Source organism: Ostrea edulis, chromosome 6, assembly GCF_947568905.1.
Source record: "Ostrea edulis chromosome 6, xbOstEdul1.1, whole genome shotgun sequence".
NCBI lineage: Eukaryota > Metazoa > Mollusca > Bivalvia > Ostreida > Ostreidae > Ostrea > Ostrea edulis.
Window position 1 is genome coordinate 25,125,916 of NC_079169.1, and position 15,159 is coordinate 25,141,074.

Consider the following 15,159-nt stretch of genomic DNA (forward strand, 5'->3'; position numbering starts at 1 on the left):
AGAAAATTAACAAATGAACAAACACTACAGAATTTTTAAGTTAAACTTACTAGAAATCATGTCCTAAATAAGCTACCCGATTGCAAGTAGTGTGTTCCGGTAATGTACATATATGTGTGACCCTGTGCGTGTATATGACTGTGTGCGTGTATGTGACTGTGTGTGTATGTGACGGTGTGCGTGTATGTGACTGCGTGTATGTGACTGTGCGTGTATGTGACTGTATGTGTACGTGACTGTGCGTGTATGTGACTATGCGTGTTTGTGACTGTGTGTATGTGAATGTGTGCGTGTACGTGACTGTGTGCGTGTATGTAACTGTGTGCGTGTATGTGACTGTGTCTGTATGTGACTGTGTGCGTGTATGTGAATTTGCGTGTATGTGATTGCGTGTGTTTTTGACTGTGCGTGTATGTGACTGTATATGGTTTTGACTGTGTGTTTATGTGACTATGCGTGTATGTCACACACACACACACACACACACACACACACACACACACACACACACACACACACACACACACACACACACACAGAGAGAGAGAGAGAGAGAGAGAGAGAGAGAGAGAGAGAGAGAGAGAGAGTTTTAAATAAGAATAAGACTATTTTGTTGGTTGACTATTGCTCAACACCCCGTTCGAGAATCTTTCACTCAAATGGAGACATTACCATTGCCAGTGAAGGACTTCAAACTTTGGGCGCTTACGACCTTTGAGCAGGGAGGGATCTTTATCATGTTTCGCCTGCTGTGACACGGGACCTCAGTTTTTGCGGTCTCAACTATAGTACTTGGGAAAAACACTGATAGAGATGAAAAATGGAAGTTGCAGAGAATAATCAGACTATATATGTCGAAATTATCAAGCTTTTGAATGTTTTTTGTTTTCTATAAACTAGTGTAAACTAGTATATATACCCAATAAAACATTTAACGTCCTGTTTGTTTTAGGACACTAGTGACACACACAGGAAGTTCTTTGTCGTATCAGGATGAATTGGGGTACGTGACGTTAGCCAACACAAACTTCACAAACTTCACAAATCCTACAATTTCAAATACACAGGACTCTGCCAATGTGATTGCCGAGGTAATATACTCGTTGCCTTTCATCGTAATCGTGGTTGGAGTAATTCTGTTCTACTGGTGTGTAAGGGTACGGAGGAGGAGGAATGGTGAGTACATGAGAGTTCAGATATTGAATTTAAATACATTAGGTTTGTTTTATTTTTCGTCCCTTTGAAAATTGTTCACTCATATCGACATGTCTGTCACTTTGGGAGCGTAGTGGTGAGGGTTCTATATAGTGTCACTGTCTACTCTGACACTGGACCTAGGGCTTTAAGGTTCTACCTCCCTCCCCCAACAAAATACCAAAATGGCGAAGGTGCAGTTTCTACGTTTGACTGAACCAAAGTAGAACATATTCAAATTCTTGTATATGAGAAGAAAACTCTTGTTGTGGCCTTTAAATATGCATTCATATACATCAGCGACGTCAAAAGTATTCATTTGAATTCCTACATATAATCGATATATCTCGAATAACTCGAAATGAAATACACCACGGAGTATTCCAGGTGTTTCATGTTTTGGATATTTCACCGAATAGAGTTACACGTTAATATTTATATTGCAAATCGCATTTTCCTCTATGAACCAACCAATTTCAGCGCTCGACACAATCCGTTCAAATTGACTATGAACGGATTGTGAACTAGCTTAAAGCACGCGACTGAGAGAGCTTAATGATTTGAGGAGAAAAATAGAACATCCAGGCCCGTAGGCAGGATTTTTCAAGGGGGGGGGGGGGAGTTACATAGACTCGCAACGCGAGTCTATCACCTCGCACCGCGAGGTGCCACTACGGCAGGGGCTCAAGGCCCCCAGAAGCTCTGGTGTATTTGGTGCAAAATCCTGCAATCTAGCAATTTCCTGGCACTTAATTTGAATTTTGGAATCATGCCTTTTTTACTATGAATTTTCATAAAAAATCCCGACTTTAATAGTCACAATTCAAACAAAATGCCGACTTTAATAGTGCTTAGTAGTTTTCAAGGGGGGGTTCGTACGAACCCCACGAACCCCCCCCCCCCCCCCCCCCCCCCCCCGGCTACGGGTGTGACATCTGTTACAAAGATCTCGCAAATCACACCTTTGAATTAAGATTGTAAACTTACGTGGATTATCATCCCAATATTGCGGTCTCCTACCTCCAAAATACAGTGCACCTTGCAATGTTGATAAAAGGCAGGGTGAGACGAAATGTGTTGACGTATGTCACAATAACTACTGTGACAGAGGCTAGGAGTTCGTTTTATGCAACAAAATAGAAGCAATATAAACAAACGGTATTTTAGTAAATGAATATGATTCCAATGTTATTTATTACAATTGTTTTGATTGGACAAATATAAAGCTGTACAAGAGTTTACACATCAATAAATCCGAAAACGCGATGTATTCATACACGCCTGAAAACAAATAACATAGTGCGGGGAAACTATTCAAATTTTTGCAATTGTTAATAAAGTGAATGAATTGGAATTATAAGAATCAAACATTCTTTTTGAAGAATTTATCGATGTGTAAACTCCGGACATTTTACTCACAAACTTAACATAAAAGTGCTTCGCACTGTAACGTGCGAGACCCGAGCGATCTCCTTGGGATCGTACTTGGTTTGCCCAAGTCTTATAAGGATAATAACGAATGCAAAATATACAGATAATGGACACTTGTCTAGTGTAAAACAAATTCTTATATACAGATATGCTTGTGTCACTTGCCTAGTGCTATAATTAACAAAGAGAACTCACTTATGCCTATTTTAATCAAGGTGCTGCCTCTTGGCTACCCACACCACTTGGCAGCTTGCCACTTGGCTTACTCACACCACTTGGCAGCTTGTCACTTGGTAGCTTGCCACTTGGTCACCCGCACTTGCCACTTGGTAGCTTGCCACTTGGTCACCCGCACTTGCCACTTGGCTTATGCAAACAATGTATGGCCACACAACCCGTAGTCAACTTGGCTCTCTGTGATCACTTGGTCACTTGCCACTTGTCAAACTGTAGTATACCTACGATAACTACTTACACTAGTTCTGACTCTCACGACTATTGTCTCTAGTTTGTAATTAAGCCCGACAACAATTCGTCGTCATGCAAGTTGAACACATCAATTCACACTATCACCCCGGCCTTTTTCCAATATAAATAATCTTTACGTCAATAAGCATAATTTTCTATAGGCAAGAATCCGATTTTTGAGCTTACTTTGCTCATCTGAACCAAACATTCATTTTCATCTTATTTATATACATACAACATTCATTCTTGTAATTTCTTTTAATCAATTAACACGTTAATTAAATTATATACAATGATTTCTTGATTTACAAAATACTGCAAAGGGGAATAACTCTCAACCGCTTCAGCACTTTTATTCAGTTTGTGAGTAAAATGTCCGGAGTTTACACATCGATAAATTCTTCAAAAAGAATGTTTGATCCTATAATAAATATAAAAAATAAACATCACTTTTAAGCTGTTCATGGTTAATATGAACGGATTTGGATTTGTGGCAAATTCTCTGTGAATCGCTAGCGCGATTCACAGAGAATTTGCCACAAATCCAAATCCGTTCATACTGACCATGAACAGCTCAAAAATGATGTTCATTTCTTAAATACCTCGATTTTATGACAACAGGATGACCATTAAGTGTGTTGTTAGTCTGTCGTCTATGATCAGTAAAACATCCACATACGAGACAGATGTGGAAACCATGTATTGTCTTTTATTACGAATTCAGTGGATTTAACGTATGCGAGTCATTTCGTCATATTAAAAGTACTCCCGTAAAATAACGAATCAACAGTATATCGGTTAGATTAATACAAATAATAATATAAAAGCTTCTTTAAATTCTTATTGTGGTTAACAAAGCATCATGCACGCGTTATATTTTAGTAGATATATACTATCAAACGAAGCCAGCATACGGTAATACAATATAACGTTCTATATGATACATAATATCCCACGAACCCTTAATCAATCCCATACTAAAAATTCATCACACATCACTGGAAAGTACTGCATATGTGGTATTTACCTAAATTGACTCTATATCCGGATTTTCGAAATTCTAATGGGAAAAAAATACACATCATTGAAAGGTCAAGATAACGAACAGTGATCAATCTCATAACTCCTATAAGGAATACAAAATAGAGAGAAATGGAAAAATGAAAGCAGTTGTAAAATGGAAATTGTCTCTAATAATACTGGAAGGGAGGGGGGGGGGGTTATAAAGCATGATTCATAAAGACCAACAAATCAGTTTTCTTTAATATTTCACCCTATACTGCAGGAGTTAAGCTATGTATTATGTATACCACGCTGAAGGACTTATCCACCATTCTTTATCTTTCAGATTTGCCCTGTGAGGAAACAGGAAATAGATTTGAGAGAGATATCGACACCCAACAAAATGAAACTGAAATGATGTTAGGTAACTGTTGTGTAGTGATCATAACATACAACTTTGAACGAGCGAATCTATTTCGGTAATACATGTATACTTATCAAATTAATGTCTCGCTAACATGAAAAAGTGAAAATAACGAACAGTGACCAATCTCATATTAGGAATACCAAATGAAGAGTTGGGCAAACACGGACCTCTGGACATATCAGAGGTGGGATCAGATGCCTAAGAGGAGTAAGCATCGCCTGTTGACCGGTCACACCCGCATTGAACCCTATGTCTTGATCAGGTAAACGGGGTAATCCGTAGTCAAAATCATTGTGCCAAGAACGGCCTAACAATCGGCATGAAACACGCCAGACAACATTTGAACCAATGATATATTATATGGGCAATCTAGATCATTATCATGACTATAGAAGTTGCAAAATGCTGACTTTAAACGAGACTGTTGAAACCCTTGTAACATCAACTTGTTTGTCAGTAGCCTGCCGCGATTTAACAAGAGTACCACAAACGGTACAATATACGCCCGTCAGGCAGTGAAATTCAACCTGGAAGCATATTGTGCACTATGAATTGACACACATTCTGAATAGAAAAGCCTTAAAGTGGGTCATGGTGCACCAATCCGTCTGACATGTGAACTGATTATGTATTTCTCCGAGAGTGAGGTTGAAACAAAATGTTGGTGTAATATATATCTATGATGATAAAAAGTCCAGGAAACCATTTGATCTTCTTTTAGCCCTAAAGTAGGTCATGGTGCACCAATTAAGTTGAAATGTTTGAAATGTTATACTGATTATGTGTTTCTCTGAAAGGGAGGTTGTGACTAAATTTCAGAGCAATACCTGTGACCATACTAAAAATCTGGAAAACTGTTTGACCTACTTCTACCCCAAAAGTACTGTAGGTCATTGTGCGCCAATCCAGCTGAAATGTTAACTGCACTTGTCTTCCTCCGAGAGGAAGCCTTTAACTAAATATCAGGGCAATATCGGTATCTGTAATGAAAAAAAGCCCGGAAAACTGTCTGACCTATTTTTAGTCCAAAAGTAAGTCAAGGATCGACCAATCCAGCTGAAATGTTAACTGAACTTGTATTTCTCCGAGAGGAAGCCTTTGACTAAATATCAGAGCATTATCTGTATTCGTAATGGAAAAAAACCCCGGAAAACTATCTGACCTATTTTTAGTCCAAAAGTAGGTCAAGGATGGACCAATCCAGCTGAAATACAAACTGAACTTGTATTCCTCTGAGAGGAAACCTTTAACGAAGTTTCACGGCATTATCTGTATCCATAATGAAAAAAGCCCGGAAAACTGTTTGACCTATTTTTAACTGAAAAGTAGGTCATGGATGGACCAATCCACTATTCCAGCTGAAATGCAAACTGAACTTGTATTCCTCTGAGTCTGAGAAGAAGCCTTTGACTAAATTTCAGGGCATTATCTGTATCCATAATGGAAAAAATTCCGGAAAACTGTTTGACCTACTTTTAGTCTTAATGTAGATCACGGACGGACGGACCAATCCAGCTGAAATGCAAACTGAACTTGTATTCCTCTGAAAGGAAGCTTATGTGTAAATTTCAGGACAATATCTGTATCTGTAACGAAAAAAATCCGGAAAACTGTTTGACCTACTTATAGCCTTAAAGTAGGTCAAGCATGGACCAATCCAGCTGAAATGCAAACTCACTCTTACAATTCTTAAGGTAGATATTGTGACCGAATTTCAAAGTTGTACATGCATCCGTTACGGAAAAAAGTCCGGGAAAACATGACCCGGGACGGACTGAAGGACGGTCGGACGGACAGCCAGCCAGCCGAACAGACGCACGGACACAAAACGGGACGTCTAATAACGGGCGTATAAAAATTGATCATACACAGAACATCCCTTGTGTATCGAATCAATTGAAAAATATAAACGCCATACGCAGGCGATAATGGAATATTGCTACATACATCTAGATATGGGAAGTTGACGGTGGAGAACTGAAATCATCCCGTTTGTCATAAAGTTGAGTTGTTAGTTTGCCATTAAAGGGACTGATTCACGATTTTTGAAAAACATATTTTTCATGTTAAACATTAAAAATATATCTGATTTAATAATGACAGCCAAAAATTTGACCTTCTGAATGCAAGAATAAAAGCAATATTTTAGCCTTAAATCTGTGTTATGTAAACAAAGACTCGAGTCTTTTTATGTATACAAAAAACCCAGTGAAATGTTAATTTTGTAATATAAAGCATCGTAATTTTGCATACTCACAAATTTTAACTTTTAGATGATACATTTTACCCAAAGAATGCTTGAAATGTGAAAGATATAATAAACTTAGATCGATATCCATTTCTTTTGAAATTTCGTAAACAATAACATACCGCAATCTTTGTTTACAAAACAAATAATAAACTCTCTAAAATGGCCTTCTGTGATAATGTATAACCTTAATTTTTATGTGAAATCTTTTAAACACATTAGACAATAGATTTTGAACATTAAAAGTGAAAAACAAAATTTTGGGGAAAATCGTGAATCTGTCCCTTTATCCTTTTTCAATAAAATATCGAAGTACGAAACAGGTGTAGAGGACTCCGTGGTGTCTTTTAGTTCGAGTTCACAGGGATGTAAGGTGAAGATAACGAACAGTTATCAATCTCAGAACTCCTACAAGCAATACAAAATAGATAGTTGGGCAAACACAGACCCCTGGACACACCAGAGGTGGGATCAGGTGCCTAGGAGGAGTAATCATCCCCTGTTGACCGGTCACACCCGCCGTCAATGGGATATATCGAATGGACATATGAATAAAAATGATTATTGTTAAGAGATAAAAGGTCGTCGATATATCTGAATGTCGAGTTGAAGGACATAGCAAGATATTTTTTCTTCTCAAGTAGGAGTTTTAAAATAAACCCTGCTTCACAAGGGGATCAAAGTTTTACATTCAAATATCTAGGGAAAATCTTTGAAAATCTTCTTTTTCAAGAGGGTATCAATGTTTTATATACAAATATATGGAGAAAATATTTAAAATTCTTCTCAAGAACCATTTAGCAAAAGAAGTTTACATTTTACATGACAGCTTTCTGACATAGTACAGATTTAAGTTTGTTAAAATCATAGCCCATGGCAGTAGGATGGGGCCACAATAGGGATCAAAGTTTTACATGTGAATATATAGGGAAAATCTTTAAATATGGGCCAAGATGACTCAAGTGAGCGATGTGGCCCATGGGGCTCTTGTTGCATAAAAAGTATTGAGATCGCGTACTCTAGAACTTACCACACATGAAATATACATTTTGATAGAAAACTGAAGATAACGAACAGAGATCAATCTGATAAATTTCAAGAATGCAAAATTGAGAGTAGAGCAAACATGGATCCTTGGACACAGCAGAGATGGGATCAGGTGCCTAAGAGAAGGAAGCATCCCTGTTGACCCGTTACAGCGGCAGTGATTCCTGTATCTTGAACTGATAAACAGACAGATTAATCCGTTGTCAAAACTGGTATATAGAGAACGGCCTAATAATTAGTATGCAGACGACCTCATAACAGGTTTTCTTTGCAAATTATAATGACTATAGAATGTGTGAAATGCTGACTTTAAAGGGGACTGTTGAAACTCCTTGAACATCAATTTGTCAGTAGTCCTGTCTCAATTTAAAAAGTTATTATACGCAGAGCATGCTCTCACTTATCAAATCAGTTGAGGGACATATACACCGTATGCAGGTGTTAGTAGAATATTGCTACGTAGATATGGGAGAAACTGAAGTCATTCTATTTGTCATAAAGTTAAGTTGTTAGTTTGACGTTAACGTCTATTTTCGTGTAAAACTGTCAGATTGCATTTGACCTAATGCCAGGTTGTATTTTCAAATCAGATTATTATTGAACGACCATAGAATTTTCGAAATGTTGAAACTCAAGTAAGGTCAAGTAAGGTCAAGTAAGGTCAACTTATTTTGATATCGATTTTTAAGATCATCTCCCAAAATATCCATAATTTATATGTTATCTACTTCTTTTCTAGATTATTCTCGCAAAAACGAAAGAGAAGACAATTCTAAGAAACTTGATGGACAGCTCAGGGGTAAGTTTTTTTGCTTTTATTTGCATTATGTTGATATCCTGAAACTGCCCTGTGGTTTGACTCTAGGACAGATCTTTAATTAGTCTTATCGGTGTTAGTTTTACATGTAAAACTTATACGGTACCAATTTTGATGCACCAGATGCGCATTTCGACAAATAATGTCTCTTCAGTGATGCTCAACCGAAATGTTTGAAATCTGAAATAACTATGAAGTTTTAGAGCTAAATATAGCCTAAAACAGCGTGCCAAAAAAGTGGAGCCAAATTCGTCCAAGGATAAGAGCTATACATGAGGGAGATAATCCTTAATTTTGAAATGAATTTCTAAATTTTATAACAGCAATTAAATATACATCCGTATTTTCAAGCTATATTATTATTTATATCAGTCTTTGATCAGTATAGGCACTTTAATTTAAAAGGGGCATGGGCACAATGTAAGCTGAAATGTTTCAAATTTTTATTTTTCCATTTTTATTGTTTACAATGCTTAACTAAAGTATTCTGATGGCCAACCAAAATTTGAATATCAGTTGTTGAGTTACAAGTGAGATACAGAGCTCACAATTCTTTGTTATGTAAACAAGGAGCGTGCCATGTCTTTGTTTACATATAGAGTATTTAACAGAAAATAGCACGTTTAACAAAATGAGATTTGCTAAACACCAGAAATTATTTAATTGTGTTCAGAATTAAATTGTAAATTGAAAATTCTGCTTTAAATGAACGTTTACTTGTATATTTAGCTTATGTAAACAAATACATGGCACAAGCATTGTTCACATAACATAGTATTGTTGGTTCTGTATCTCCCATGTACGTCGACAATTGACATTCAAAGTTTTGCTGACAATTAAAGATACCTTAGTTAAGCATTCTAAACATTAAAAACGAAACAACAAAATTTCAAAATTTTCAGCTCAAATCGTGTCCATGTCCCTTAAGGAGCATTTTAAATTTTAAGAACATATCTTGTTTGATACTTTTGCTATATATTAGAATTTATCTTTGTTTCTAGATTCCATAGCCCTTTGGACTATTGATACTTTTAACTATTATTCAGGTGAACAATAAGGCATGTGAGACTCTTAAAGCTTGTTTTAAAAGATCTTTAACCTATGACATGAATATGACAAAACTCTCTCTCTCTCTCTCTCTCTCTCTCTCTCTCTCTCTCTCTCTCTCTCGCCTGGATATACAAAGGAGCTGGCGTTAAATCTAAATTAAATCTGAAGTTCGAATTTACCCTTCAAATCGCTTATTTATTATTTTTTCCTGTGTTATTCGTCTAGTAAGCTGATCTGATTCACGATTGATTGAAAGTGTAGTATAATTTTTGTATTTGACCTTGTATCTGACTTTAAGTATTTAAATATATACATTGTATTGTGGACGACATTGCAAGGCTGCGCGTTTTTTGTGTTATATATATATATATATATATATATATATATATATATATATATATATATAATAAAGATATAAAGACTAGACTTTTTGACATCATAGACAGTTGTTTCTTTAATAAAAAAAAATAGAAAACGGAAATTTTCAAATCTAGTTATCAGTCATAAAAAGGCTTTGTGAAACATCACTCTGATTCCATGCAGAAGTATATTGAAGTTCAAAGTAAAAAATAAGCTGGAGTTCCTCATTGACAATATCTTCGTAGTCTTTAGTGATCATGTCTTCCAACAGTCTGTTAGAATTGCCATGGACACGAATTGTGCTCCTTTGTTAGCTGACCTATTTTTACATCCTTATGAAGCAGAATTTATTAAAAATACTTCTATGTGAGAAGAAAAAAACCCTCTTGCTGTGGCCTTCAATTCGACAGTTAGATATAAGACCGATGAATATAGAGTGGCAAGAAATGAAATATACAGCATTCGTTATGTTCATCTGGTACAGTCAAAACATTTGACGTCACAATGCAAGGTGAAGATAACGAACAGTGATCAATCTCATAACTCATACAGGCAATATAAAATAGATAGTTGGGCAAACACGGACCCCTGGACACACCAGAGGTGGGATCAGGTGCCTAGGAGGAGTAAGCATCCCCTGTTGACCGGTCACACCCGCAGTGAGCCCCATATCCTGATCAGGTAAACGGAGTTATCCGCAGTCAAAATCAGTGTGCCAAGCACTTTATATTCGCCGGTCTTATCATCTATTAAATAAACAATTTCATTCATATGTCGATTGGATTTATCTATGTGAACTCGAAATAAAAGACATTCCAGACTTCTGCTTCACACTTCGATATTTTATTGAAGTAAGGTAGGGTGTGACCGGTCGACAGGGGATGAGATTGATCACTGTTCGTTATCTTCAACTTTCATATTGTAGTAACCAATCAGCATCATGCGTATTCCGTGTACATTGCTCTATATACTGCCTCACTCCACCTCTTTGTAAATGGTTACGACATTCAGAGATTAGAACTTGTATTTTTCTTAAACCACCAGGAACTCGAAATGTATTATTAAAAAAAAATGCTCGACCAGTATATTTAAGTTTGTCTTGAAGACTTTTACCCTGAAGACCATCTTTGTATTTTTTAAAACCAATTCTTTAGGTTTTTAGGTAACGTTTTCATGAAAGATTGTTTTTGTTCTATGCCTTACTCCTTGGCCTGCTAGGATTTACTGATTCTCAGCATGTTTAGTGACGATGTTTGTTTTACTCATGTCTTAAATTTTTCGCTCATATTGAGTTGCTACCAGCTGTAGGTAAAGTACCACAAACTATAAGCTATACTTCATAACATCATCTAATCTAAAACATTTGATATTATCAAATCTAAAACCTGCGTAAAGAATGTTGATATTTACAAGATTGTTTCTTTATTTTCAGATTACTCTAACAGACTAAAAGGACTGTATACGGATATAAGAATATTCCTTTTTCTTTCACACATAAGCGCACGTGTAAGTGAAACGAAAATTGAAGAGGCATCAGTGTTATTGGGAGAGAAGATCGTCATAGAAAATGATTTCAAAATGTGGGAGACGAACAAATCGAGGTCGATGTATTTTTTCCGAAATTGGGTAGATATAGATAAAGAACATTGTGTTGATGAAGTAAAGGGAACACTTATCGAAGTTTTACAGGCGGTCATAAAAAGTGGTACAAAATTTGTCATCATTTTACCCTTATCAATTTGGGATAAAGATCCAATAATACATCAACTGAGAGACCTTCCTTACTGTAAGACATGGTTCTGAAGATTAAAGCGATTCCGGGTGATTTTATGTGACTGATTCTGTTTCGTCCGACTGTACTCATCTTCGTCTAGTTGTATTCTACATATAACCAGCGATGATCTACAGTGTCCATGTTCTTGTTTTCTATTCCCTCCCGCTGCATCTCACACTTTCAGCGGTAATTTACACTGTTCAACGTCCTACATTCTACTCCGTCCAGTTGTACTCCACATAAGCAGCAGTAATCTAGTGTTCATTTTCTGTTTTCTGTTCCCTCCAGGTGTACTTCAAATCTTTAGCCTCCTACATTCTACTCCGTCCATTTGCAATGTACCATAACTTAACCCCGATAGGATATGAACCAATTAGAATTAGCATTGTATTTATGTATGACGATAATTGTAACTTCTTTAAATGACAAAATATTCACGATCTCTCTGTTGTTATCGAGTTTACCATACTTTATTGATTTTTTAATGTCAACTACATGTAAGATACCTTTTATGATCTTTTAAAACCACATTTAACATATTTTTTTTTTTACATATTGCTGATCATGTACAAAAAACTTCAATTTTCGAAAGAAGACTTTGAAATCATTTTTTGAATTTGCGTATCTAGAGACGATTTTTCAGAGTTTTTCACACGAGTGAATCCTGCTCACAGGACAATGAATTCATGTTAAAATATTTGATAGTGATTAGATAGGCGCAAACGTGAACACATATTTTCTTCATTTTTAATAGGTACACATTTTATTGAATATATGCGTTTTTTGTGTTTTTTTTAATTCTCGGTGTAATCGTATTTACCGGTATAAAATCATTTTTACTCTTAATGTTGTTATATGTATATTTGTATTTATCTGTTTTTTAAAAGTAAATGGTGAAGGTAACAAACGGTGATCAATCTCATAACACTTATAAGAGATACAACATAAAGAGTTTGGCAAACACGGGCCACTGTACATACCAGAGGTAGGATCAGGTGCCTAGGAGTAATACGCTTACATCCCCGTTGACCGGTCGGCGGTCACACCCTCCATAAGCCCTATATCTTGGTCAGGTAAATGGAGTAATCTGTAGTCAAAATGAGTGTGTCAAGAACGGCCCAACAATCGGTATCAAACACGTCAGACAGCATTTAACCCACTGATAGCTTATATAGACAAACTAGATCATTTAACGACCATAGAATTTGCAAAATGCTGACTTTATACGATACTGTTGAAACCCCTGTAACATCAACTTGTTTGTCAGTAACCTGCCTCGATTTAAAAACATATCATACACAGAACAAGCCCTTTGCGTACCGAAACAGTTAAGAGATATAAACACCATATGCAGGTAATAATGAAATATTGCTACATAAATATGGAAAGATGACAATGGAGAAGCTGAATCATTGAGTTTGTCATAAATTTGAATTGTTAGTTTGCCGTTAATATTCATTTTCAAATAAATATTTCAGTATGAAACAGATGTGGAGAGTCTGTGGTGTCTTTTAATGGAGATGCGTGAGATTCGAGAAAGCTACAACGGCGCTACCCAATGTAATTAAAGTCATACTTCTTAGATCCGTGCATTATACTCTGTGTAAGAGTATATACGACGCGGATCTAAAAAAAAAAAAAAAAAAAAAGTCTGAATTTAATTAGAGTGCGGTGCTACCATTCGGAATCCCTCCAGTGCGACATGAAAATCAATATTGCCCAATGAAATCGGCTCAGTTGGGCTTATCAAAGTACCGCTTACCCATTGTTTGTGTGTAGCACCAACCAGTTTAACGATTATAAGAGCTCTTACACTGTAGTAGTTAAACTGGACATAGTAATAATATATTGTTTTCTATATTTTGAGAATCAATTGGTTGATTGACACCAAACTTGATACACTGGTACAGCATAAGGAGTAGATGACCCCTATTGATTGTTAGGTCGCATGGTCAATTCACTCTTGACATGGGACGATTTTGTCTGCTCAATATTTTGAATTGGTGATACTACTATCAATTATACGGTGCATGTGTATAACCCTTTCCAATTTTGCACCATGGGGGAATATATGTTTTACAAACATATCTTATTTTGTTTGCTTTGTTGAAAGTCGGATCAAGCAATGAAGCAATACCCAAGGGAGGACCAAAAAAATTATTCAGTTCAATTTTAACGAGACTTTGAGTCAAAATGATATCAAAGGTGGATACTTGCATGTAATTGCATCATTCAAATTTATCAACACCAGTATATGTTTTAATTATAGGATAAATAAGACGACACACTGATATATATTTACGATATAAAAAAAATATTAAGTAACATAAAACATAAAAGTTTTGTTTAAGAAGCAGAAACTTTAAAAGTGAAAAAGAAGTGCCAGGAAATGCTCAGAATGCAGGATTTTGCACCATTTACCGCAGAGCTTTTGACCTATTGGGAGTAACGTTTAAATCAGATCCGAGTATAGCGATAACAATGACACGAACATGGGGAAAATAAGCAGTAAATTAACAAAGCATTTTCATGTATAACCTGTCTCAAGATCCCCCGAAGATGCTATGTACACAAGCACGATAACGACCCCTCCCTGCTCAAAAGTCGTAAGCGCCGAGCATCGGCCGAAATTTTGCAGCCCCTCACCGGCAATGGCGACGTCTCCATATGAGTGAACAATTCTTAAGTAAAACAATAATCAATCAATGACAGTGCAATGAATGAATGAAGTTCGAGAGAGTAGGTTAACCACGAATATTCCATGGCTGTTATATTTAGTTTACAGAAAGAATAATGAAAGGAAAATCAAAGTACCGAAACGAGGCGACGAACGACGCAAAATGTCACAAAGATACTAATGCTATCTATACTGTATATTTCTTTCTGTTTAATCCCTATGCTGTTCCAACCAATCATATCTTATTTAGTCAACCGCCAAAAAAAAAAAAAAAAAAAAAAAGGGGGAAAAAAAAGAAAGAAAGATATTGCCATTAAGGCCTTAAACCCAAAACAATCAACCTACATATGTTGACTCTTCTTCCTAAAGGATTTAAATTGAAGTGGACATTGGGTTTGGATGCTCCGGAAGACAACAAAGTTACTTAGACGACTGCTTCATTTTCTGGACGAGAAGCAATGAGGATTTACAAAGATTTCATTCAATTTTAAATAATTCACATGAATCAATCCAATTCACAATGGAAGCGAGCACTAAAAATCTACCATTTCTGGATTTATTTATCATAAAAGAGGGCAATCACATTACCACCGATTTATACAGCAAAGAAACGGATACTCATCAATATTTAGATTTTAGATCGTGTCACCCGTCACACACTAAA

The 15,159-nt window shown here is 36.2% G+C and overlaps 1 protein-coding gene across 1 annotated transcript; it reads left to right on the plus strand.

Annotated features, from left to right (window-relative positions):
• Positions 1-254: 254 nt before the first annotated feature.
• Positions 255-13,307, plus strand: LOC125683395 (uncharacterized). Its single transcript, XM_056141833.1, has 5 exons — positions 255-310; positions 953-1,176; positions 4,442-4,519; positions 8,557-8,616; positions 11,477-13,307. The coding sequence occupies exons 1-5, from the start codon at positions 255-257 to the stop codon at positions 11,845-11,847; spliced, it is 789 nt and encodes a 262-aa protein (XP_055997808.1). The 3' UTR covers positions 11,848-13,307.
• Positions 13,308-15,159: the final 1,852 nt, after the last annotated feature.